We start from the raw sequence: 27,012 nt of genomic DNA, 5'->3' as shown, positions 1-27,012 counted from the left end.
CCCAAAATGCTGCCGTTCTTGATGCTGCCTGGTGATGGAATCATGAGTACACCATAAGCAACCCTCCCTGTACCATAGTGAAACCCATAAAATAGGCCTGCTAGCCAGTGATGGGGAGCTTCGGTCCTGGGAAGCTGCTGGTCCCCTCTGATGTGAACCTGCAATGCAAGCCTGCTGGGATGGAGGCGGGGAGGAATCCCTGCACAAAGAGTTGAGATTTTAGAATTTACATCCAGAGGATTTGAAAAAAAAAAAAAAAAGATCTGGAAGTCTCAGTGGACCACAAACACCATAGTGGTTAGAGCCATGCCATGGTAACTGAAAAACCAATATTCTATGAGACCGCTTGCGTCCAAGTCTAGTCTTTAGAATGAGGGAGCTGATAGTTTTGTAGTATTCTGGGCACCATGATTTAAGAAGCACCATAACACCAATAGATCTGGAGCATGAAGGGACCTCAGAGGCCATAAAATCTCCTTGTTTGAAAAATTAAATTTATAACCTGTCCCTCCCGCTGCCCCCCTGCCCCCCAGCACGAATCCTGATAATCAGACCTTCCTCCCAAGCCGCAGAGCCCAACCTTGGACCCCCACCGTGGCCATTCCTGACAATGGAAGTCCGTCTACGTAGGAGGGCTCCTCGCCTCCGTCTGGAGGTGGGGCGGGCGGCAGCTTCATCTTCAGGGTGTTCTTGGCGCGGACCGGAGTTCCGAGGTCTTTCAGCTGGTTTTTCTCCTTGTTGCTGTCATTGCATACATTGTGCTCCTAGTTCAGCCGGTCCTCTAATTCTCCCATTGCTGGAGAGGCTCCGAGTGTGCTCAGACACAGACCGTTGTGCAGTAATGTCCATTTCATCGATGCGCCACGATCTGCTTGACCATTCCCAATAGAGCAACACCTTGTTAATTTCCAATTTTTGGCCACGATGAAAGAGCTTCTGTTAAGTGTTTTGGTACATGGGGCTTCTTTTCCTCTTTAATCTCTTTGGGGTATAAATCTAGCAGTGACATAACTGAGTCGAGGGCTGGCACAATTTTGTAACTTTTGGGTACTGGTTCCAAGTTGTTTTCCAGAAAGGCTGAACCAGGTCGCAGCTTCACCAACAGTGTATTAGTGTGCCTATTTTCCAGCCTCATCATTCCCCCTGTGCCCCCCCCCCCCCAGTCTGGTGAGTCTGAGGTAGAACCTCAGAGTTGTTTTAATGTACATTTATCCACTTATGAATGATTTATAGCATTTTTCATATAGTTGATAACCCGCATTTCCTTTTTAGAGAACTGCTTATTCATACCCTTTAATCATGTATCTATTGGAGAAAGGCTCTGAACCTTATACATTTTGAATCCATTCTTTATATCTTGGGTATGAGGCTTTTGTTAGAGAAACTTGCTGGAAAGATACCCCCCCGTTAATTTTTTTTAAGTTATTGTATTTCTTTGTGTTTTATTCAGTTGCTTTTCAGTTGTGTCCAACTCTTTGTGACCCTTTTTGGGGTTTTCTTGGCAAAGGTACTAGAGGGGTTTGCTGTTTCCTCCTTCAGCTTATTTTACAGGTGAGGAAACTGAGGCAAACAGTGTTAAGTGACTTATCCAGGGTCACACGTCTAGTAAATGTCTGAGATCAGATTTGAACTCATCTTCCTGACTCTAGGCCCAGTGTAAAAAACAAACAATCAAACAAACAGCTTCAATGTTCTCTAATTAAAATTGCTCATTTATGCTTCTGAAATTCTCTCTTGGACTTGCTGAGTCATGAACTCTTCCCTATCCATAGGTCCATAAAAGTCGTTCCGTCCTTGCTCCTCTAATTTGCTGCTTTTGTGACCTTTTCTGTCTAGGCCATACACATGTTTGGGCTTATCTTCTTCTACTGTATGAGGCCCAGCCTCCTCATTTTACAGATGGGGGAGACTGCACAGATAACAGTAGGTTATAACAGAGGTACCCCAGAGAGTCGATGAGTTGTGACTGTAGTGTCTGTGTGTGAGCGTGTGCGTGCCTGCGTGTGTGCATTAGAAAGAGCCTTAAATGCCAAACTGAGGAATTTGTATTTCATGGGAGTGTGGAGTGAGGCAGGGGCGCGGGGGACAGCACTTCAGGGGCCTCATTTTTGGAGGATGGATGGGGGAGGGGAGAGACCAATTACAAGGCTGTTGCAGCAGTCCAGGGGAGAGGTGGTGATGGCTGTAGTGTCTGTGTGAGTGGAGATAAGGACGTGTTTATGAAAGGTTGTGGAGAAGAGAGAGTAAGAATGAACAGTCTACTCTGACACTGAGCTTGCAAAATTGCTTCTTTGGGAAGATGGTAGCACCCTCAACCGGCAATAGAAAAATTCATCCCTGGGGAGAACTCCCAGTGTGGAAACATCTTCTGCTCACACAGCTTGCTTCTTGCTTTAAAAGAGTCTTTAAAAAAAGGTTCATTAAAATTGTTTTCAGGTCCAAATTCAACCTCCCCCCCAATTGAGAAAGTAAAAACAAAACTGTTACAAATGTATAGAATCAAGCAAAACAGATTCCCCTTTCAATCTGCCCTCAGATTGGCTAACATGTCAAAACAGGAAAATTATAAATGTTGGAGAAGATGTGGGAAAATTGGAACACTAATGCATTGTTGGTGGAGTTGTGAACTGATGGAGAGCGATTTGGAACTATACCCAAAGAGCTATAAAACTGTGCATACCCTTTGACCCAGTGATACCACTTCTAGGGCTGTACCCCAAAAAGATCATAAAAAAAGGAAAGAGACCTGCATGTATAAAAATATTTATAGCAGCTCTTTTTGTGGTGGCCAAGAATTGGAAATTGAGAGGATGTCCAGCCATTGGGGAATGGCTGAACAAGTTTTGGTATAGGAATGTAATGGAATACTATTGTTCCATTAGAAGTGACGAGCAGGTGGACTTCAGGAAAAACCTGGAAATACGTGAATTGATGCCGAGTGAAGTGAGCAGAACCAGGGGAATGTTGTTCACAGTAACGGCCACATTGTGCGGTGACCAACTTTGATAGACTTGGCTCTTCTCAACAGTGCAAGGATCTAAGACAACTCCAAAAGTCTCATGATGGAAAAAGCTGTCCACATCCAGAGAAAGAACTATGGAGTCTGAATGCAGATCGAAGCGTGCCATTTGCTCTCCTTTTCTTTTGTTGTTTTGTTTTGTTTCTCTCTCTTGGAGTGGGTAGAAGAACCTGCCAGTGTAGAGAGCTGCCTGGGGCGGAGGCTAGAGATGGCTAGTGTGGGTTAGGGGCAGGATGGGACTTGAAGTTTGCCCCCTTCATACTGTATCCATGAATCATCATGAGCTGGAGAGTGGAAGATGGTGATGATGATGATGGTGACGATGATGATGGTGATGACGGTGATGATGGTGGTGGTGATGATGATGATGATGGTGATGATGATGACGATGGTGGTGGTGATGATGATGATGATGATGGTGGCGATGATGATGGTGATGACGGTGATGATGGTGGTGGTGATGATGATGATGATGATGATGGTGATGATGATGACGATGGTGGTGGTGATGATGATGATGACGATGGTGGTGGTGATGATGATGATGGTGATGACGGTGATGATGATGATGGTGATGGTGATGATGGTGATGACGGTGATGATGGTGGTGGTGATGATGATGATGATGATGATGGTGATGATGATGACGATGGTGGTGGTGATGATGATGATGATGATGATGGTGGCGATGATGATGGTGATGATGGTGATGATGATGATGGTGATGATGATGGTGATGATGATGATGGTGATGATGGTGATGATGATGGTGATGATGGTGGTGGTGATGATGATGACAATGGTAGTGATGATGATGGTGGTGGTGATGATGATGATGATGGTGATGATGATGATGGTGACGATGGTGATGATGATGGTGACGATGATGATGATGATGGTGACGATGACGATGGTGATGACGGTGATGATGGTGGTGGTGATGATGATGATGATGATGGTGATGATGATGGTGATGATGATGACGATGGTGGTGGTGATGATGATGATGGTGATGATGGTGATGATGATGATGGTGATGATGATGGTGATGATGATGATGGTGATGGTGATGATGATGGTGACGATGGTGACGATGGTGGTGGTGATGATGATGATGATGGTGATGATAATGATGGTGACGATGGTGATGATGATGGTGGTGGTGATCATGATGATGACGATGGTGACGATGACGATGGTGATGATGATGGTGGTGATGATGATGATGGTGATGGTGATGGTGATGATGATGGTGACGATGGTGACGATGATGGTGGTGGTGATGATGATGATGATGGTGATCATGATGATGACGATGGTGACGATGACGATGGTGATGATGATGGTGGTGACAATGGCATTCATATTTACAAAGTCCTTTACGTGTGTTATTTGATGCGCACAAAAGTCTTGTGAAGTAGGAATTGCTATTTTGCCAATGAGGAAAACTCTCTGAGGCCCAGAGAGTTTGTGATTGCTCAGTTAGTAAGTATCAGTGATGGGAATTTGAACCCAGGTCTTTTGAATCTAGGTCCAGTGTTCTTTAAATGGGGACTAAATTGTGGAATAGCCATTGGGGAACCAAAAAAGTGATTTGTGAGTAGGGGCATTTTTCAGTTGTTTCAGGCGTGTCCGACTCTGTGAGCCCATTTGGGGTTTTCTTGGCAAAGATACTGGAGTGGTTTGCTATTTCCTTCTTCACCGTGTTCTATAGATGAGGAAACTGAGGCAAACAGACTTAAGAGACTTTCCCAGGGTCACAAGGCTAGTGAGTGACTGAGGTCAGATTTGAACTCTGGGAGAGGAGGCTTCCTGACTCTTGGCCCAGTGCTCTGAGTGGGTTATGTCCCAGATTAATGCGGTATTTTGGGGCTCGGCCAAGTTCCATCCCTGAGGAGAAGGCATGGTTAGCTAGGCTTACCTTCCAGATTTATCTGGCAGTACCTAGTTAGCTACCTGTTGGCCTCCCCCGCTAGAAGGGAGGCTGCCTGAGGGCAGGGAGCGTGTGCTCTTTTCTGGGCGTCCCTAGCCCTTAGCTGGGTGCCTGGCGCAGAGTACGAGCTTCGTGGCTTGCCTGCTTGATTTTAGTGGTCAGCACTGGCAGGGAATGGGAGCTGGGGGTGGGAGACTCCTGGTGCAGCAGCTCTTTTCACCACTGGAAATTGCAGCGCATCAGAATAGAGAAGGTGTAACAGGGCTGGGGAACCTGTGAGTGTCCAGGCCATGTGTGGCCCTCTAGGTCCTCAAGCATGGCGCTGTGACTGTATCCAGACCTCATAGAACAAATCCCCTTCATACAAGCATTTGTCAGAAGACTGCGCCCGAGGACCTAGAGGGCCACATGTGGCCTGGCGGCTGCAGGTGCCCCAGCCCTGGTGCAAAGTGTTTTGTGGAGGCCACGTTTGCTTATTATTGTGATCTCTCAACACATCAGATCTTCGGGAATCGCCTGCAGCTCAGAGATGCCTTGAGTTAGGTCAGGTCAAGGCAGGGTTCAAACCCAGGTCTTGCTGACCCTCCTCCCCCCACCCAAACATGATCTTCACCTGTGTCTGAGATCATTTTGGGGCGTGCACCAGACGTGGCCCCCTGGGGTGACCTGCTGCTAGCAGTGAGCAGGGGTTCCCCTCCTGCTCATTTAGACGAGCCCTCAGGGGCCCCTTTCAGCTTTCAGGGCTCCAAAGCCCAGGGGTCCTACCCTGTCTCAGGGCGGGAGAGGTGGGCAGGGCCCATTTGCCAAATCTCCAAGGACCTTCTTGGTGAGGGAAATGGTGTCAGAGGGTCACTGGTCTTTATCTCCTTGTTGGAGGTATTCCTACGGTGGGGGAAAGGATGAGAAATTTATTTGGAAGCTATTAGACGTAGTGGATTATGCCTGTAGACTCCATCGTGTCCACGTTGAAAAAGGAGGATTGGGGAAGGGGGAGGGGGCTGGCTTGTCTTGGACCCCTTGGAAGAAGACCGATGAGCCAGGGACCCCGAGGACCCCAGGAGAAGGCAATTTCAGGGTGTAGGCCTCTCTCACATCAGGTGGGAGATGCTAGTTTGGGCAGGACCAGGGAGACCTGCTGATTGCCCGGCAAGGCTGTCGGATACCCTGGGAATCAGGAGGCCTGGGCCTGGCTTCTGCTAGGCCACTGGGATGTGGTTTCCCGTGGCAAGCCCAGTGTTTCTCTAGAGCTGGCATTCTAGGTGGCTCCTTCAGTTTGCAGGAGACATTGGGGTGGGGTGGGGTGAGACAGGGCCTGAGGCCTGGCTTGGAGTATTAGGAGGCCTGTCACAGAGAAGACTCGCGGGCTTTTGGAGAGGGAAGGGACCTCAGCAGGGGTCACCCCCCCCAAAGGCGTAGCCTCCCTACACCGTCCCCCCCCCAAGTGGCCGTTCGGCCTCTGCTTGGAGAAGGGGGAGCCCAGCGCCTCCCCAGGCAGCTTGGCCGCTTTGGGACCTCTCTTCTTGCTAGGAAGTTCTTCCTGATAGCCAGCCTCAGTTGGCCACTTTGTTCCTGGGTCTGCCCCTGCTGCCCAGCAGGACAAATCCTTCTGATGCCCCCCCCCACTTCAACCCAGCTCTCATGCCCCCACCCCATGTATTCTCTTCTCCAACTGTGGCATCTGGCCGAGGAGCCACTGCTTCGACTCCCACCTTTAATAGTTGAGGAAACGGAAGCCTGCCCAGGGAGGTGGGCAGATGGGGGAAAGTCATGCGGGTAGATTTGAACCCAGGTCCTCCGAATTGACAGCCAGTGGTCTTCCCAGGGCAGCAGCTGTTTCAACTAATTTTCCTAGCCCAGTTGCCTCCTGGATGCCATCCAGCTCACCAATGTCCCTCCTAAGGTGTGGTGTCCGCAACTGAACAGTCTCTTTAATTTAAGGTTAGTGTGATAGATGTACAAGTGGCCAAGATGCTCATGGGACAGATCACTCAACTGTGGGCATCCAGGAAGGCTTGGTGGAGGAGGTGGCCTTGAAGGTGTGGGCCTTGAAGGATGGGTAAGGGGGGGAGCAAGCAGTCATTCCATATTGAGCAAAGACCGTGAGCGAAGATAAGACAGTCTCAAAAATATTCAGGGACCACCTGTTTTGGGGGAGCCAGCTAACCATTGTGGTGTTGATTCATCCATCCATTCATTTATCCATCCACCCTTCATTCATTCACTCAGCAAACATCTGCGTTCAGTCTGGTGACAATCAGGTAACAGATGCTTCCTCTGGGTCGGCCCTGGCTGAGTGTGGGGAAGATGGCAAAACTCAGCGAGGCCCTACCCTCACGCCTGGACTCAGCTCTCCAACTCCCTTGTCCTCGGACCTGCCCGAATACCTTCCCACCCCGGAGATGCCTCCACCCCGAGGCCCCTTCTCCAGGCGGGGATTGCCCCAGGATGCCTCACCTCACTGATGCCTCAGTTTACTTTCCATGTCATTCCTCTTCCTCACCTGTTGCCTTGCCCCCTTCTCTCTTATGCCTCCCTCTCCCTTTCTGCTTCCCCTTTATGTGGTGTCCTCCCCCTGCAGAGTGGAAGCTCCTCCAGAGAGGGGCTGTCTCCTTTGCCTGGCTTTGTATCCCTGGTGCTTTGTACAGGGTCTGGAGTATGGCAGGCACTCCCTTCCCCCCTTCCTCCTTCCTTCCTTCCTTCCTTCCTTCCTTCCTCCCTCCCTCCCTTCCTCCTCCCTCCCTTCCTTCCTCCCTTCTCCTCCCTCCCTCCCTTCCTTCCTTCCTTCCTCCCTCCCTCCTCCTCCCCTCCTCCCTCCCCCTCCTCCCTTCTTCCTCCTTCCTTCTTCCTTCCTTCCTTCCTCCCTCCCTCCCTTCCTCCCTCCCTCCCTTCCTCCCTCCTCCCTTCTTCCTTCCTTCCTCCTTCCTTCCTTCCTTCCTTCTCCTTCCTTCCTTCTTTCTTCCTTCCTTCCTTCCTTCCTTCCTTCCTTCCTTCCTTCCTTCCTTCCTTCCTTCCTTCCTTCCTTCCACATTTGTTATCTGTCATTTTTGTTTATCTCTGTATCTGTCTTATCTATCAATCCATCAGCTCTCTCTCTCTGTCTTTCTGCCTGTCTAACCGTATCAGTCACATGGCTGTCTGTCTATCTATCTATGTTGTCATTATCTACTAAATCTGTTAAATATTTGTATTCATCTCACTATTATTTGTCTGTCTGTCTGCCTGCCTCTCTCCATCTGTCTCTCTGTGTCTTCCTCTTTTTCTGGTGCCTGGTATACAGGGGGCAGTATGCCATAGTGGATAGGACTCTGGACTTGGACTCAAGTAGAGATCAAACCCGGCCTCAGATACTTGCTAGCTGTGTGACCATGTAACCTCTCTCAGCCTCGGTTTCTTCCTCTGTAAAATGGGAATATTGGTAGCCCCTAGACCTGGGGTTGTGAGGATCCCAGACATGGGGCAGGCAGTAGGGGAGACGAAAGATGCAGAAGGCCTTGCTGTGGACCTCGGGAAGCCCGCAGTGTTGTTGCAAGGTCAGACGTGTGTGTGGACCAGTGCAGTGCAGATTGGGTGTTCAGAGTGCCGGTCAGTCTTCTGAGCTGCCTGGGGCTGGGCCTGACGAGGAGCCGGCCCACTGGACTCAGTTGCTCAGCCTGTCTCTTTGTGTGCCCACCGTGCAGGCTCAAACCATGAATTACGTGGGACAGTTAGCAGGCCAGGTCTTCGTTACGGTCAAGGAGCTCTACAAGGGTCTGAACCCCGCCACGCTGTCCGGATGCATTGACATCATCGTGGTGCGTCAGCCCAACGGCAACCTTCAGTGCTCGCCCTTCCATGTCCGCTTCGGGAAAATGGGGGTGCTGCGCTCCCGGGAGAAGGTGGTAAGTGTGGCCCCTGCAGGAGCCCGGCACTCCCCGGACAGTGCTAACGAGCAGCGTTTATTAGGAATGATCCTCGGTGGTGGAGAGCCACTCCTACCGGTGAGGAGTGGTCTGTCACCCAGGGGTCTGAGGAGACGGGGATCAGAGCCAGCTCTGGCGTGGCCCCAGGGAAGGCATCTGACCACTTCCTGCCTCAGTCTCCTAATCTGCAGAAGGAGGATAATCATAAAAATACTTGTTACCTCTCTCACGGAGTTATTGGGAGGAAATACTCCTTAAAGCGTAGAATATGATTAAATATAAGCAGCTAGAATATTAATGACTGATCTTCAGTATCCATAATAATATTATTAAATATCATTAATGATTAATAGTCATTATTAATAATCACCATTACTAATTAACAACATTAATTATCATTCATGAACAATATTTATTATTATAATGAAGGAATAACCTTCATTATTAACAATCATCATTATTAATGATTATCTATTATCAATATATTAATGAACACTGTTCATTATTAATAATCATTACTATTAGTGAATACTGTTAATCCTTAACGCTCATTACTATTAACGTATGTGAAGTGCTTGTGGTGCTATATAAATGCTAGCTATTACTGTTAATAATTAATGCTCCACTACTATTAGTGGGAGGAGACCCTGTGACCCCCTTTGATGCCAGTCGAAGATCTTGCCTCAGAGGAAGGAAGCGCTGAGTTTAAATCCCAGGTCTGCCCTTTTTTAGGATGCATGTCTTCATGGGAGTCATCTGTTTGTGCCTCAGTCTCCCAATCTGTGAAATGGCGATAGGAATCAAAATGCATCTGTTCCCTCTCTCACAAGGTTGTTGTGAGGGAAATAGTCATTAAAGCCTGAATATAGAAATGTTGGTGGTCATGATATGAATGAATTGCACCAGTTATCAAGAATTCATCATGCTGAATGAGTTACCATTCCTTATTATTTGTGATAGACAATGGTTTTTTAGTAACTGGCATTATTCACTAATACTATAATCACTAACATCTATACACATATATATTTGTTAATTATATATGCTGTTCCTGTGGCAGAGGGGTCTCTTGGATTGAGGGCTGCTTGGTGTCAGGGCATCCTGGGTTCTAGCCCCAAGCTCTGCCTCAGTTTCCTCGTCTTTAAGGGGAGGAGGTCAGAAGTTCTCTCAGGTTCCCCAGCACCTCTCTCGGCTCTTTGAGGCAGAGCAGGGCCAGGCTGCATTCACAGGGAACTTCCTCCCTGCGAACTCCCTATATCATTGCAATCTCATTGCAGTCTGCTTAAAAAAAAAAAGCCACCCACTCTTCTTAGAGATTGCCGCTTCTTAAAATAGTGTCACACTTAGACTCCTAAGTATGTGGAGAGGGGAATGCTGGCTTCTCCGGACTGCTCCTCATCCCATAACTGAGCCCATCCTCCACTCCTGGTGTGTGTGTGTGCAGGGCTGGGCTCCCCACGCAGGCTCAGGCCCAGCCTTCCCAGCTCCTCTCCCCTCTGCCCCGCCTGCTGGCTTTTTGTCGCTTTTCTGATGAGCGAGGGGATGCTTGGAAGGGTCTGGTCTCCATCCTGGGTCTCGCTTTCCTCATGGGCCAGCCTCCGGGGATCGGCCTCACTGGTCTTTCAGGGCCCTCTCAGCCCAGGTGTCCTCCACTCTGCCCGTGTGCCACGGCGTCCTTCCTGATCCCGAACCCTCTGGGTGCGGTGGGTCTATTGCCCTGAGTACGGCCCAGTTGGACGTGACCCAACCAAGTACCAATTGGGAGGCTCACTGGCTCTGTTTGCCTTCCCAGGCAGGAGAGGTGGGGATGTGGGGCCGTGTCTGATTCCCCTGTATGTGCAGAGGTGATCCTCGGGGGTGGAAGGACCTCCTTTGACAGTTGGCCCAGTGTGTGAGAGCGAGGTGGGATTCTAACTCGGGGCTTCTTGGCTCCGAGGCCCACACTCCCCCCGCCCGAAGGCCCCTGACGTCATTGGAGTCTCTGCTTCCCACAGGTGGACATTGAAATCAATGGGGAATGTGTGGATCTGCACATGAAGCTGGGAGATAATGGAGAAGCGTTTTTTGTTCAAGAGACGGACAATGATCAGGTGAGCCCCTTCTCTCACGGCCCGGTCTGTATTGGGGTTATGCCTGCTGGGGTTAAATCCGTCTGTGTATGTGTCCTCATATGGCTGTGTAGACATGTGTGTGTTGTGTGTGTGTGTCTGCATGGACACATTCACAGACACATTCGTATATACACATGCATGTGCATACATATCGAGGTGTGTATGTGTATGCACACATGCGACACACATGCACACATGTATGTATGTATCTACACGGATATGTACATAGACACATTTGTATATGCACATGTGCGCACGTATATTTAGGCGTATATATGTATAGACAGCGTGACATACATGTACATGTGTGTGTGTGTGTGTGTGTGTGTGTGTGTGTGTGTGCAGGTGTGCACGCACAGAGTTTTATCTGATTTCTTTGAAGGAAGAGATAAAAGCCCTGTCACGACCCGTGGCTGGCATCCTTAGCAGAATGATACCTTCCTCCTCGGGAGCTGGGGGATGGATCCAGGAAAGTGTGGGAGACCCGGGGGCAGATCTGTTGGTTGCCCTGTGACCTTGTGTGGGTCATTTCCCTCCCTGGGCCTATCCACAAGGGCAGGGACCATCTCCCTTTGGTGTGGATTGCTGCAGGGCCTGGCATGGAGTTGGGGTAGGGACCCATGAAATCATGGCATGGAACTCCCAGATGTGTAAACTCTCTTCACCCTGCTCATTGGTGCCGTCTGTGAAATCAGCAGCCTTAGAGTGACTCCCAGGGCTCGTCATCGATGCGGCTGCTTTTGACTGACCTGTGAAATGTGCAGATGAGATTCAGTTCCCTCTGAGGTTCCTCTGAGCGAGTGCTAAGGCTGGGATTGATCTCATGTTCTCAGCCTGGACTGATTCCTCAGCCCTGCCCTGGAAGGACAGGCCAGCCTCTGGCCTCCCAGCGGCCTGCGCCTTCCCCGGGAGAACCGTCCATCATAGCTCCAGCAAAACTGAAAAAACAACAATTTACTGAGCCTCAGACCGTACTCAAATATTATTTTTTCCCCCAAACACATTTTTGTGAGTGAATATTTTAAAACCCTGAGTAGGTGGCCTGGCTTGAACCTAGCCTGGAAGGACACAGTGAAATGCTAATTCAGGTGCCCTCTGGAGTCGGGCTTCGCAGGCAGCCTTGCTAGGAAGAAGCCCCCAGTCCCCCCCCAACCTCCCAAGTAGTCAGCCATGCCCTAGGGCTGTGCCCACTTGGGCAGTCACTTCTGCCACGTCTGGCTGAGTGGAGATCTCTCTCTTTGTGAAGCTCCAGCCTCAGTGAAGGGCTTGGAGAAGAGGGCTGGAATAGAGGGGTGCAGAGCGGGGTGGAGTAAAGGGGTGAAGAGAGGGGTGGGGTAGAGGGGTGCAGAGTAGGGCAGGGTAGCGGGGTACAGAGCGGGGCCGGGTAGAGGGGAGTGAGGTGGGGCGGGGCGGGGTAGAGGGGTAAAGAGAGGGGCGGGTTAGAGGGGTGCAGAGCGGGGCGGGGTAGAGGGGAGCAGAGCGTGGTGGAAAGGGTGCTTGGCTTGGAGTTAGATGACCCGAGTTCAAATCTTACCCCTGTTAACTTTATTGTGATGTGGCCTTAAGCAATTCAGAGCCCCCTCCCTGGGCCTCAGTTTCCTCATTTGTAAAATAAAGGTGTGGGGATAGGTGGCCTCCTTCTAGTGCTTACTCAGTAAATACTTTGATCTTAAGGTGATCCAAGTATTGAGAACCCATTTTCTTTTCAATTTTATAAATATCTCAATTTGCAAATTTATTACATTTTATGAATATTTCAAGGGAAAACAGAGTATTCCTCTTTCAAATCAGCTGTTTCTCATTGAATATCTCAAGTTTAAAAAAAAAGTCACAGGTTCTAACCCTACGTCTACCCAGTAAATGCAGTGAGGTGTCCTGCCTACACACTCGTAGGACCATTGGGTTCTCAGTCCACTGTGGCCTTTGATGTAATTTTGCTGCCATTCTTTTCCTGGGCCACCATTTTCCAACTATATTGAAAAGCTCGGGATTCTTGAATGGGTTTGAATCCCGCCCCTTTCCTTTGTGACCAAGGGTAAGTGACTCCCATCCTTACAGCGAAGGAGTCCAGGTAGGCCACTCTGAGGCCCCTCCAGGCTCTGATCCCAACAGAGGATGCTTCCCATGTCCTTCCTCCCTTCCTCTCCTGCAGGAGGTGATTCCCTTGCACCTAGCGACATCCCCCATCTTGTCGGAGGGCTCCATGCACATGGAGAGCCAGATCAAGCGCAGCGCCCTGGAGCGGGGCAGAAACCTGGAACCCTGCAGCTCCGCGCAGCCGCAGGCAGTGAATGAGATGCTGTCCGCAGGCATGTCTGTGAAGAAGAGGAGGAAAAGGAGGAGGAAGTGTCAGCTGGACAACCTCAAGCGAGATGACAGCGTCCACACTTCGGAAGAGGAGGACCTGTTTCCCATCGAGATGAGCTCTGATGAGGACTTGGTGTCTTTGGATACTGCTAGGTAAATAATAGTCATAGTGGGGGTGACTGAGCATGTTCTTGGCAGAATTAGAGAAGAGCAACGCCGAGCTCGGTCTTCTCCTCTGATAAGAGTAAACTTCCAAAAGGGGGGGCCCTTTATCCTCAAGCTGGAAATGATGTTAATCATTCAACAGGTGCTTTCTGGGGGAGGCAGTGTGCAGTTATCTGTCTCTGGCCAGCCTTGCTATCGGAAAGACCTGAGTTCGAGTTCCTGCCCCTCACACAAATTGGCTATGTGATCCTGGTTGGTTCTGCCCCTTACTATCACAGAAACTCTCCAGGACTGTAAAGAGCAGAGCAGAAGCGATCTCTACTGGTTAAGGAATTCCTCACTGAGAGATGCTGTTAAATCATGAGTCTGGTCCAAAAACGTGTAACAGCTTGTATTTATAGAGCCCTTTAAAGTGATTTACGTATATCATCCCATTGGACCTTTACAAGTGCCCTGTGAAGTAGGTCCTCTTATCATTCCCATTTTATGTAGGAGAAAGCCAAGGCTGAGAAGGAAGGTCACATAGCTATAAGTGTCAGAGGGCGGATTTGAACTCGGGTCTTCCAGACTCCAAGTTCTGCATTTTGTCCTTTCTTCACAACAACCTTATGGAGTTGCCTTTGCCAGTATTATTTCACAGACGAGGAAACAGGCTCAGGGTGGTCCCACGGTGGCTGAAATGTCAGACCGGGGCCTCAGTCCCGTCTGAGAAGGCTGAAATCCTCGTGGCCCGGGCCACGCCTTTTGGTTTTCTGTTTCTATTTCTGAGACCAAAGACAAAGAGGATTTATGCTTGTTCGGCTAGTGCCAGGCCCTGTTTCCATAGAACAGCTGAATCGTCCTTGGGTGGAATGCACATAGACTTGGTTTGGGACGGGTCACTGTCCTGCTGTCACCACTGTGGGGTGAGGGCAGGTCCCTGGGTGGACAGAGCAGCGGCTTCCCGTGGATGGAGAAGGACATGCCGATCTTCGGCAGGCTGAGGCCTGGTCAGCGCCAAACAGGCCCGGACGGGCATGATTCAGAGTGGATTCTCTTTCCTGCGTGGCATTGATTTCTGCTGCTGCATCTGCAGTTAGCCTGGGTGGGTCTGGGATAACAGGCTGGCGTCTCCAGGACGTTTGGCCTGTCTGTATTTAAGAATGTGGAGATTTGTCATGTTAATTGATGGGAGACAGAATTCTGGCCACCTGGCCATGGCTTTCTGGTTATTCAGTAGGCGCTCAATGTTTGCAGCCTGCAGTGATATGTCACATGGTTATAATGTGTCCCTGCCTAATTTACATTGATCACCAAGCCCAGGCTCCTAAAGGTTAAGCCTCTGCTAATCTTTGGTGTGATGACCCATTCCTGCCCACCGACATTTCCATAAGCAAACCCACATGATGCTGCCTTTTATTTCACACTTCTTTGTGATCAGAGTTCACGTGGATGCCTCCCACAAAGGGCGTTTGATGACGATAATGCGCTTCCACGTCTTTAAACTCCTTAAATTTACAAAATATTTCCCTCGTGACACTGGGGGGAGGTGTCATGTTATCTGTTATCCCCATTTTAAAGATGAGGAAACTGAGGCTGGGAGAGCAGAAGCAGCTTGCCGGTGGATTCCTGGCTGCCTCTGTAACTCGAATTTCCCTCTCACTTAGGCTTACAAAGCACTTTCTGTCCGTTTTCTACTTGGTGGGCCCAAAGGTGGCATGGAGAAGCCTTGGGCAGGAAGGACGCCAGAGACTCGCGTCATTCACACCAGCATCGTGACTTTGGATAAGTTACTCTTCTCAGAGTTTGAGTTTCTTCCTCTGTTAAAGAGGAAGCTGGTGATTCCTCAGGCCCCTTCTGCCTCTCAATCTCATAAGTATTCTTTGCCGTCTTTGTATTTTCTCTCTCTGGAGTGGACAGGGCCCCATCTAGGAAGCTGATAAGGTATGACCACTGTGGAGATCTCACGTCACCAGCATGGAGCAACAGAATTTACCACAAAGCCTTGTTCTTTTGAAAAACAAATTTTTGTTGACCTCTCATGGCCACGATTTTTCCTTGTATGCTAGAGAGCCATCCCGCATAACAGAAAATTTATCAGAAAGGTTTGAATGGGATATTGTGTGGGACGGAAAGAGTCCCCATGCTGAGGAAGAAATGCTCAGATGTTTGCATGCATGGAGAGTTTTAAAAAATGGTCATTGTGGAAATGACGGTCATTCTAATTGCTGTTCAAATACACCAGAGAAGCTGCCCTTTCCAGTTTTCACTCATGTGTGCCCTCTCTGGCTCTGTGTGACTCCCTCTTCCCTCGTGCCTGGGACTGGCTTGTCCGGGGGCCTGAGGAAGAAGGTGATGGTGGATGACCGCCAAAGCTGGTGACCCTCTCTGGTGCCCAGGGTCGGGGTCTGCTTTCCCTCCACCGATGTCGGCCGCAGTCCATCCACACCTCACTCAGAGTAATTCCCATCAGTCTAATTATTCCATTTGCAGATGGGGACACTGAGGCCAGATGGAGCATGCGAGAGAGAATCTTTCGTAAAAAGTCTCCTGAGAATCTCTTTGAAGAGGTTAAGTGATTTTCTCAGAGTCACAGAATCACGGCCTTCTCAGGCTGGAAGGGACCTCAGTGTGGCCCAGGCCTAACCTGACCAAGAATTCCCTCTAGCATATACCTGAGAAGTGGGTATGGGGCCTTTTCTGGATAGACCTCGAGGAACAGAGAACTCACTACTTCCTTCCTTGGGCAGCCCATTCAGAGCTGGGAGGGACCTTAGAGGCCATTCAGCCCAACCCCCTTCTTGCTACAGATGAGGAAACTGAGACCCAGGACATGCCCAAAGTCACACAGGTAGAAGTAGGCATCAAAGGTGGGATTTGGGTAGCAGAGCCTGGATTTGAACTGTAGGCCTCATTCATGGGTCTCCTGGGGGCTGCCCCTCCCTTACTCCTCACTGCCTCAGAGGATGACCCACTGCCTTCTTCTCCAGTCCTGCATGGTGGGTCTATCCCTTCATTTTTCACGCCTCACACTCAGAAAATGGATGTTGAAAAAAAGGAGTCCCACAACAACAACAGTAGAAATAATCGTTTGGTGTTATTATGAGTGGACTTTATTATTTTTTTTTAATTTTCAGAACACTTATTCATGACGGACCTGCATTTAGAGATAAAGTACCTCAGAAAAACCCTTCTCCCATGGCCGCTTTCCCACAGTCGGTGTGTTATGCTAATTCAGATAAAGAGTGGTCGCCTGACCAGAGGTAGGATGTTGCTTGGAATCTTTCTTGACCTTCCCCAGGGAGCCCATGAATCTCTGGGGCCTCAAGGCACAGGGGGATGGCAGCCACCCTTTCCTCTCAAGGTCTCCACCATTTTGAATCTTCCAAAGTGAATCTCTTTGGGCATTGACCAGACCGTTCCTGCTTCCATCCCTCTCCTTGTTGGAAGGAGTGGAGGTGCCCAACTTCTTCCTGGTGCTAAGGTCCCCCACTTCTTCCTAGAGCTAAAGTCCCCCACAAAGTCTGGGAAGAGTGAATGGGGAGATGAGATGAGCACCTCAGGGCCTTTAAGGAAGAAGTAAAGGAGATGGTGCTAAACAGAGGCCACCTTGCCATGGCTTCCATAGACGCCTGAGGCTCCCTCATTTATCATTTGCTAGGTATTCGGGGTTAAGTGACTTGCATAAGGTCACGCAGCTAGTAAGCTTCAAGCATCTGAGGCAGGCTTTGAATTCAGGTCCTCCTGGCTCCAGGGCCTGTTGCCCCCCACCCCCCTGTTGTACATGTGTTAGCTCACAAAAACTGTGATATGGGAGCTCTCCCAGCCCTATTTTACAGGAGAGGAAGCAGGCTCAGAGATGTCAAGTGAACAGGCCATTTAGGACTTGGTTTCCTCATAGTCTTTATCTCATCTAGTCCATCTTGTTCTCTAACAAAGAAGGAAACTGAGGCTAGAAGACAAAGTGGTTTGCCCCAGTATTCAGAGGTGGTCATTAGCAAAGGTGGGGCTTAAACTCTGGGCCCTGGCTCCCCAGCTGGTGTCCTTCCCGCCATGGTGCACTGCCTCCCTGATTTAAACCAGCCTTTCTCTACAAAAGTTCAGACTTAGTCTTCGTTGGCCTCATACGGATGGGCAGAAGTGTCCCCTCCAATGGCCTCTGGCTGCCACCGGGCCATCAGGGAGAGGCATGCCTGGTGTCTAGCCAGGTGGCTGCGAGTAAAAGCTGGTGATCCCGACAGGCCGCTCGTCCCTGATGGACCAGCCCCTGGTCTTTGCACATGGCTTTGAGAGCCCTTCTGCCCAGGTCTGGGAGAGAGCCCGAGGCCTGAAGTCAGGAGATTCCCGAGGTCAAATCTTGTCTTGCACTCTGGTGACCCTGTGTCTGCCCTGGTTTCCTCATCTGTAAAATGGAGATAATGCCAGCACCCACCTTCCTAGGGTGTTGTGAGGATACGGTGAGATAATGTTTGTAAAGCACTTTGTAAACCTTCAAGTGCTGTATAGATGGTCGGAGTAGTGGTAGTAGTTCTCGTTTCTGAAATGTTTCGAAGTCATTTCATTTTGGGGACTAGACCTTTTACTTCGTCCATGCTGGGAGCTCCCTCTAGTGACGAAGACAGCTCATGGTCTTTGAGAGCTGCCTGGGACACTGGGAGGTTCAGCTCCTGTCCTGGGGTCACATGGCCAGGGATGGGTCAGCGCTGCATGGGAATGGAATCCAGGTCTCGCTGGCTCAGAGGCTCTTCTCCATGCACTGAGCTTTCCTGCCTCTCATGGAAATGATTCCCAAGTTTAAGACATTTTCATGTCCTAGGATAATGACCATGTTTCATCAGGGAATCTAGAGCTAGAAGGGGGACCTTCTTTTTACAGAAGAGGAAACTGAGGCCCACATTGGCTAAGTGACTAGGCAGTGACACACATCGCCAGCATCACATCGGGGATTTGAACCCAGGTCCTCTTCATTCCAAACCCATTGTCCTTTCAACTATACCGTGCCTTAAAACTGCTTTTAAAGAAGATATTTTGAAAACTACATATCCTCCTCAATATGTCCTTCCCCTTTTCCACAAAAAGCTGGAGTACATGCAGCAGATTCTGTGGACTAGGCAGTAACCAAAGGGAGTTAGAAACGGAGGCTCAGTGTGTGGGGGCTCTTTCCCTGAGGTCCCCTTGATGCCTCTCCAGGGCGCAGGGGAGCCCTGGCTTCTGCTGGTGGTCACCTAGCATGAGAGGCTGTGAGCATAGCTCAGCAATAGAAAGGGTGCAGGTTCAGCTGCCATCACCAAAGGGTTGGCCACTGGTGGCACATTCATTTAAGAAAAGGTCCCCGAATTCTCAAGAAGCCACCCTTCTGGATGCATCGAGCGCCTCTGATTTGTATCAGTCTGGTGCCCGCAGGGACAAAAACCACAGACTCTCTGACTTGTCTGCTTTGGCCAATGGAGAGCATTCCCATTCCTGAAATCGTGCACTAGCTCTTTAAAGACAGGTCCACTGGCCACACCGAGCATGCCATTATCAGGGTGTGTTGCTTCCTTTCCTCCTTTTGTAGAGGAAGTCCTCAATGAAATGGACCCTCTGAGTGTGAAGTGAAGCTCAAGGGTAGTCCCTGTGGTTGATTTCATCACATCCCCCCTGCCCCCAGGGCCAGATGCCCAGAGAGCTTGATCTTCCTAAACACTGCTCTAGAAAACTCTCAGACCTAAGTAAGAAGTGTCGCTTCATTTCCATGACTATTGACATCACATACCTGCTCCTTGAGTCAGATGCCTTGGGGGCTTGACCCTCTTAGATGGTCTGCCCCTAGAGTAGGGGCTCCTAACCTTTTTTGACCTTTAGCCATCAAGTGAAGCCTATGGACTCCTTAGAATGGTGTCTTTAAATTCATAAAGCAAAATATATAGGATTACAAAAGGAGCGAATGATGTTGAAATAGTTAAAAACAAGTTCATGGGTCCAGGTTAAGAAGCCTTGCTCTAGAGCGTAGAGAATGAGCAGGTCACAAATAAGAGCTGTCGCTTCATCTCGGTGGCCGCAGACATCACATCCCGCCGTGGTTCAGATGCCTTGGTGGCTCGGTTTTCTTGAACGCTTCTCCCCTGCCCGGAGAGTGCCCGAATCATGAATTCGAGTTATAGTTTCATTTCAGTGACGCTTGACTTTGCTTTCTTTCTCCATATCTGGTGGGATCCAGTGAGCCGGTAGATTGCAAAAGGATGCCCCCTCGTCTCACAGTTGTCGCGGAAGGAGGCCTTTCTAGCTCCTGCCCTCCACCGTCCTCCCATTTCCAGTCTTCAGAAAGGTAAAGGGCATGCTTTCTCCAACTGGGGGCCTGGCTTGATAGGACAGAGGGACGGTGTGCAGATTTCTAATGCTGGGTCTAATTCTGTGTGTAACCTTGCTTAACTCCGTGTCCAGTTTTGGGACCTAACTTAATATAATAAATTAATGGCATGCAGATTTGGTCTACTTTTCTTTTTAGCTCAAACTGGTCTAATCAACTTACAAAGACACAGCTAACCAGCTCCCATTTTTATCTTAAGTAGTCTTAGACGATGTGGATTGCAGAGCCTAGTGTAGAGATACTGACTTCCATCTCATGGTCTGTCCTTTGTCAAGGCAGCCTTGTGAGGAAGATAGGGAGAGTATTATTATTCCCATTTCATAGAGGAGAAACTAAGGCCGGGAGGGTCCCGGAGTCACAGAATCGTGGAGTTGGCCAGCAGGAATCCCCCCCTCTCCACCCCCCACAAACACTCCCCTGCCCCAAGCTCATGCCACTTTGGGACGTGACAGCTCTGATGGACAGATGAATTTTGCCCACTTTATGCCCCTCCCACCCCGCTTGAGCCAGTAGGACAAGGGATGTCGAGTGACTTTCCTACAGTAACCCAGCTAGTGAGTGTCAGAGGCAAGATTCTAGCCCAGGCCCCCAGTCTCCGAATCCAGTGCTGGCTCTTCTCAGTTGGTTGATGTTCATTTATTAAGCACCTACTGTGTGCCAGGCACCATGCTAAGAGCTGGGCAAAAAGCTGTCCGTGCCCTCAGGGAGCTTCCAGTCCAATGCAGGCAACAACATGCCTGCAGCGTGGATGAGCTATTTAAAAGCAGAGATCAGGTGCTAGAATGAAGAGGCGTGGGGGAAGGCTTGCTTTTACAGCCCTCAGTCCCCCCACCCACCTTGGGGCCAGACTTGAGAAGCGAGGACTTTAGGCCAGATGTCCTGAGCAGTCACACCAAAGTGGGCTGCCCTGGGAGGCAGTGAGTTCCACGTCGCTGATGGGACGTCGGCCCAGTGCTGAGGGACTTCCTGTTTCCTGTTGGCACCTGTGAAGTCCCTTCCACCTCAGAGATTCTCTGACTCTGTGGACTTGACTGTCCTTGAGGAAACTCTGATTGTCCTAAAGTTTGTGGAGGAAAGATGCCATCTTCACTGGCTCTGCTGCTGTAGGTCCCAGGGATTGAGAGGAATTGGAACCTGGAACCTGGCAGTCAGTCCAGTGGTTTAGCAAAAAACAGGTGTTGATGAAATACTTAGGGGCACTCGGAGAGAGCGCTAGTCTCAAGTCTAGAAGAGCTGAGTTAGACTCTTACTAGCCATGTGACCCTTGGTTTCCCTGACCCTCAGTGTTCTCATCTGTAAAATAGGGATAGTAATAGCCCCTACTTCCCAGGGTGAGTTGAGAATCAAAGGAGATAATAATTATAAAGTGTTCTGTAAAACTTAAAGTTCTACATAAATATAAGCTATTATTATTGTTGTTACCAATTTCACAATTCCAAAAGAATTTAGTCAGTTTAATTAAAACTATCAAATTTTATCAAAATGACCAGCTTTTATTACATCATGTTATAATTTGGGCCTGCTCAGCTAAGGGTGTTTATGCCTTTCTGGGGCCTCCCTGGCTCGGATCTACTAGGGAGCCTGGAGGGAGTCTGGGTAGGTGCGGGTGCAGTCTGGGGGCATCCCTCAGAGTGGGCTCTCCTCCTTCCCTTCTGCTTCTTCCTCTTCGTTTCTCATGGGCATCCTTCGGTCCCCCCCTCACATTCACAGGGAGTGGGGGGCAGGGTGGAGCCTATGTTTGGCTACATACGTCTCCAGCCACTATAGAAATGGGGCCAGGCCTGGGACTGGGATTTTGTGAGGCCAGGGCAATACCACAGAACATGCCTAGGGCAGGTGGCATGAGGTAAACCCTCAGATGCAGTGGGCAGGGAGGGGCGGACAGAGAGATTTCTGGGCCAAAGCAGGGTGGGAGGGCTAGGGAAGGATGCCACTCCCTGGTTGCATCCTCCATTAAGGGCTCTCTCTAATTTGAAGCTAAGCTCTTCTTTCTATGCTGCTGGATTACTGGAAGTGCCGTTGGGGGCATCCTCTGAAGTAATCACCCCCCGAAGTTTGGTGCCCTGGACAAAGGCCTGAGCGTCCCACCCTAGTTATGACTCTGAATGTCGCCACGCTGACCAGGGAGGCAGTAGCCTGAGTGCATTTTCTGGGTGGTGGCAGGAAGGCTCTGGGCCAGACCAGCTGGTAGAAGACGCCTGGACCAGGCTCGTGCCTTTCTTTTGGCTGGCTGGTTTTTCATTGAGGCTTCATTTGTCCCTCGTCTTCTCCCCAGTCCTCCAGGTTCTCGCCCTGCAACGCCTCAGAGTGATTCAGAACTGGTCAGCAAGTCCCTGGAGAGGGGATTGCAGAAGAATAACCCGCAGATGCTGTGGCTGTGGGGAGAGCTGCCCCAGGCTGCCAAGGTGGGTCCTGGGGCATCCTCCGCGAGGGCCCGGATGGGGCACGGCGGTGGAGGGCTCGGCTTCCCGGCCCCCTCCCCCAGGGCAGAGGGCACCTGGGAGCAGTGACCTGCTCAGAGAGCATTGGGAGGGGTCCCAAATGGACCATGTTGTCCATGCTTGGGAAAGTGACTCCAAACTGAGCATGTGTGAGGAAGGCGCTGGCTCTGAGCTCCTCTCACATCCTGGGCTGTGACCTCCCAGTGAGCCTCTCATGCAACTGCTCCAGGCTTTTACAGATGGGGAAACTGAGGCTCAGAGAGAGGAGGGGAACTGCCTGGGCTCCCCCAGCCAGTAAGAGTCAGGTCTCTGGCCCTGTGCTCTCTGCCCCACTACATTGCCCTAGAAGATGATCGCAAAGGTCCGTTCTAGCTCAGAATCCCAGGAGTCTTCCCCCTTCAGTCTGAATCTGTGAGTAAACTTGCCATCTTAGTGCAGAGTGGCCGCTGAGCTGCAGGGTCCGAGGCAGGGCTTGAACTCAGTTTTTCCTGACTTCCAGGCTGGATGGTGTAGTAGATAGAGTACTGGGCCTGGAGTCATGAAGACCTGAGTTCAAATCCAACCTCAGACGCTCACTAGCTGTGTGACCCTGGGTCGGCCTCAGCTTCCTCACCTATAAAATGGGCACCTGCCTCCCAGGGCGGTCGTGAGCATTCGAGGAGATGATATTTGTAAAAAGTGCTTGGTGCATACAGCAGGCGCTTACTAAATGCTCGTTCCCGCCTCTCCTTGCAAGGACAGGCCTTCACTCGTGAAGCCGCCCTTTTTTTTCAAGCTTTTCCCAAGTTAGGAAAGGCTGTCTGGCCTTGAAGCCAGAGAGACCACGTGGGCTGTGTGACCTTGGAGAAGGCGCTCGCCTTCTCTGTGCTCTGGGCACCTCTCCAAGACCATAAGCTGCAGAGAGTGCTGACCTGTCCTGGTAGCATCCCTGCCCTTGTGTTGACATCTTACCAGATCTTGCCTCTTGAAACCACTACAGAGAAAGTAGAGCAGGGTCACAACTAGGGTGGGCCAACAGAGCTTGGTCCCAGGGCTCCAGAAATGGAGTGAGCACCCACAGCCTTCCAGCCCCTGAAGGAGCTGCTGAGTCTGCCATCTGGGGAACGAAAATAAGGCGTACAAACAGGAAGCTCCCAGACGGTGGGATTCTGAAGCTCCTTCCCAGCTGGGCTCAGTTCTTTGGCCTGAGTGAGTTTGTTGGGCCAAGGTTATTGTTGAAGTCGAATCTCATACCACCTACCCCCCAGCATAAAGGGGCTAATTACACTCTCTGCCATGGATAAGGAAGCAACCCATAAACATTTACCGAGCGCCTGCTGTGTGCCAGGTACTGTGCTAAGCTGAAGATACACCCCCCAAAAACAGCCCCTGCTCTCCAGGAGTCTGAAAGGGGGAGGTGCCATGTGGTCCGAAGACCTGTTTGCCTCTTTGCTTTGCCTCTTCTTCCCTGAGTGATGCTGGCCAGGGCCCTCTTCTGCCTGAGCCTCAGTTTCCCCATTTGCACCTTGGAGCTAAGAATCCTTGTCTTACAGACTCGGGGAGGGGGGAGGGTTCTCCTGAGGAAAGCCAGGCAGTCTGCAGTGCTCCTGGAGTGGCCTGTTAGTCATTCGTGACTGTAGACTACACAGGAATGTAGATGGTAGAGGACCCAAGAGGAAAATGAGACTGGGAGAGCCTTCACAGGTCAAGTCTGGCCCATTTGCTTTAGAAATGGGGAGACTGAGGCAAAGTGAGATGGAACGCGTAGACCTGGGCCGCCAGCTAGGAAGTGTGGGGGGTGGGATTTGAACCCACGGCCTCTTGGCTCCGGGTGACCTTTGCCCGTTTGTGGTAATGCACAATTTTACCCTCTCCTGGCCCATGTAGACCACATCTCTGCACAAGATGAAAGACTTAGCCAACAGGAGCTTTTCAGATAAGATGCTTTTCCGGGTTATCAAGAGTGAATCTTCAGAGACTTGTAGTGACCTCCCTCCCCTCGCCTTCGGGGGGCCACAGTGAGATCCTGATCCCGCCAGAGAAGGTCAAGGCTCTGCCTGAGGGGTCATTCACGGGGGAACAAAATCCGGAAGTCTTGGGCGCTACGGCCACTGTGGCCACCGCCACAGCTGCCACGTCCACCACCACTGCCGTGGCCGCCATAGCCACCACGTCCACGACGCCCACGGCAGCCATGGAAGCCACGGTCACGGCAGCCCCACTGCTGCCCACCATCGAGGAGTCCAAACAACCCCAGCCCAACTCCAGTCTCCAGGGGAATAAGATGGATTCTCCATCCAGGAAAAGAGGTGAGACATTGGCACCCACTACCACCTCCAGGGGAGACTGAGGCAGTGGGTGGACCGCGGGGTGGAGTAGGTGGGGTTAGATGACTCCCGTCACCTGCAAACCAGGTGAAGGATGGAGCATCTCCAATGGGTCCTGGGCCATTCTTGGGTAAGGAGCGGCGAGTGAATGGCTCCTCCTAGTGGTGGCAAGTGTCCTTGCCGTCCTTGACTGGCCTGGTGCACTGCCAGGTGCTAGCAATACCTTGATGATCCAGCCCAGGGGCTGCCCTCTATGGGCTTACAGTCCCATAGGGAGCTGAAAAGCTAAGCTCCCGGGGCCAAAAGAAGCTCAGGGAGGGGTCTGGAAGGAGAGAGGGTGTGGGAGGGCTTCCTGGAGGAGGCGCCCCTGAGCCAGGTGGAGATGGGCTGAGGGGCCGGAGAGGCCACGGTGCTGGATGGCGGAGGGGGCTGAAAAGTCTCTGGTTCTCTCTGACAATCAGTTTCTGCAGCTGGCAAATGGGTCAGATGGTCCCCTAAAGGGAAGTGGAGAGCAGGAAGGCCGTCTGGAGACAGAGAAGGGCCTCGCTGTCCCTTTTTCCTTTGGGGCCATGTCTGGATCCAGGCCAGAGCAGGCCTTTGCTGGTGTGTGCCCTGTGGTCCCTTGTGCCGCTTCCTGGATCTGGGGCGGAGGCTCAGTCGTTGGCCCGAGGGGCTGGCGGGGACAAGGGTATTGAAGACACACTTAGATCTAGCTTGGGAAAGGACCTTGGAGGTCATCAGGCCAACCCCCTCATTGTACAGCTGAGGAAACTAAGGCCCAGGGTAGGGAACGCGACTTGCCCACGGCCGCATGTCTTCAGCCGTGGAGGTGGGATTTGAACCTGGGTCTTCTGACTCCAGAACCACAGTCTGGTTGGGACTGGTCTTCTCCCAACTGCCTCCCATCAAATCCCTGTGTGTGGTCACTGTGGCCAATAATAATGGCTTTGTATGTGTTAACCAATTTGGCCTTGAGACAACTCTGGGAGTTGTTCTGCCCATTTTGCAGATGGGAAAATGGGAGAGGTCAGTTGACTTGTCCAGGGTCACACCCCAGGTGAGGCAGCCCCAGGGGCCTGAGATGACCTCTGAATCTATGGATCTTTGATCCCAAGAGCTTCTCCCGTATAAGGTGGCACTGTGCAAGGGCAGACCCCTAAGCTGTACTGGCCTCAGGGAGCTTACATTCTGTGGGGGGGCACGGCGCACTCCCAGATTGGTCCTTAGCCCCCGCCTTGCCCTGAAGACACCTGATGGGGGAGCTCCCTCCGTTCCGCTGTGGGGCCCCCCTGCTGGCTCCCCAGCCCTTCCACACCTACCTCGGCAGAGTCTAGCATCAGATCCGCGGTGTCTGGCGTGGCTCAGACAGCCCCTTCTCGGCGGGGCCCGGGACCTGCCAGCATGCCAGTGAACACCATCTTTTTACAGATGGGGAAACCGAGGCCCAGCGAGGGTGCATGGGGATCAGAGACCTAGAGGGACCTCAGAGGCTGAATCCCCCCCCCCCACTTTACAGAGAAAGAAACTGAGACTCAGAGGAGCTAAGGGACTCAGGAAGCCAGTGCAGCACAGGGTTGGCACGCTCTTGGACCACGAGCTAATGATGGGCTTTACGTTTTCAAATAAACCTTGATTGCGTTTTAAAATGTGACAGCTGGCGTTAGGTTAGGTCGCCCCGCAGAAGGGGGCTGCAGGCTGGATTTGACCCCTTAGACCGCGGCTTGCTGACCTCTGCTATAGAGGATAGAGGGCCGGCTTTGGACTCAGGGGGACCTGGATTCGAATTCTTTCTTAAAGTTTGCCTGTGTGACCTTGGGCAAGTCACCGGGCCTCAGTCTCCTGAGCTGTAAAATGAGGGGTGGGACTCCATGACCTCTCAGGGCCCTTCCAGCTCTGAAACCATGAGCCTAGGATGCTGTCCAGCATCCCGCAGGTTGTGCTGCCAGGGGAGAGACTTGAACCCAGAAGAAATGTTACTGGCAGTGTACGTGACCGCAGGATGTCAGGGTCAGAACGTGTCTCATGGGGAGGACTGGCGTTCGGTGCTCTGTAAGGTCCCTCCCGATTCGGCCATTCTATGGTTCTCAGGTTCTACATGTCGTAGTCAACACGCTCCTGCTATGAGGGGGGGACAGTGTTCAAACAGCTGTGTGAACAGGCCCAGAGAGGGAGAGTGTAGCAGGCATGGGGGACGGCCAGCAGCGGGAAAGCGGGGCCTGTGGTCAAGGAGCATTGAGAAAGCCACTGAGCCTTTGACCTTGTAGAAGGCCCTGCGGCCTCGTAGGAGCCCCCCCCCCGACCTCATAGGAGCCGGCCTGGCCTCATAGGAGCCGTTCTGACCTCGTAGGAGCCCCCTGGCCTCATAGGAGCCCCCCGACCTTGTAGGAGCCCACCCGGCCTTGTAGGAGCCCCCTGGCCTTGTAGGAGCCCCCCCAGCCTTGTAAGAGCCCTGCCCCCGACCTCATAGGAGCCGCCCTGGCCTCATAGGAGCCCTCCGACCTTG

At 51.2% G+C, this 27,012-nt stretch overlaps 1 protein-coding gene across 1 annotated transcript in view; it reads left to right on the top strand.

The window, feature by feature from the left end:
* The window catches only part of LPIN1 (lipin 1), a 152,467-nt gene that overhangs the window by 93,046 nt on the left and 32,409 nt on the right, over positions 1-27,012 (top strand). The window contains 8 exon segments of the mRNA XM_021007716.2: positions 8,630-8,830; positions 10,846-10,941; positions 13,115-13,422; positions 16,551-16,676; positions 19,613-19,720; positions 22,038-22,167; positions 24,070-24,177; positions 24,179-24,491. Coding sequence (XP_020863375.2) covers positions 8,630-8,830; positions 10,846-10,941; positions 13,115-13,422; positions 16,551-16,676; positions 19,613-19,720; positions 22,038-22,167; positions 24,070-24,177; positions 24,179-24,491 — 1,390 coding nt within the window.

Source organism: Phascolarctos cinereus, unplaced genomic scaffold, assembly GCF_003287225.1.
Source record: "Phascolarctos cinereus isolate Bilbo 61053 unplaced genomic scaffold, phaCin_HiC Scaffold_2;HRSCAF=192, whole genome shotgun sequence".
NCBI lineage: Eukaryota > Metazoa > Chordata > Mammalia > Diprotodontia > Phascolarctidae > Phascolarctos > Phascolarctos cinereus.
This window is presented reverse-complemented; position numbering and strand designations above follow the sequence as displayed.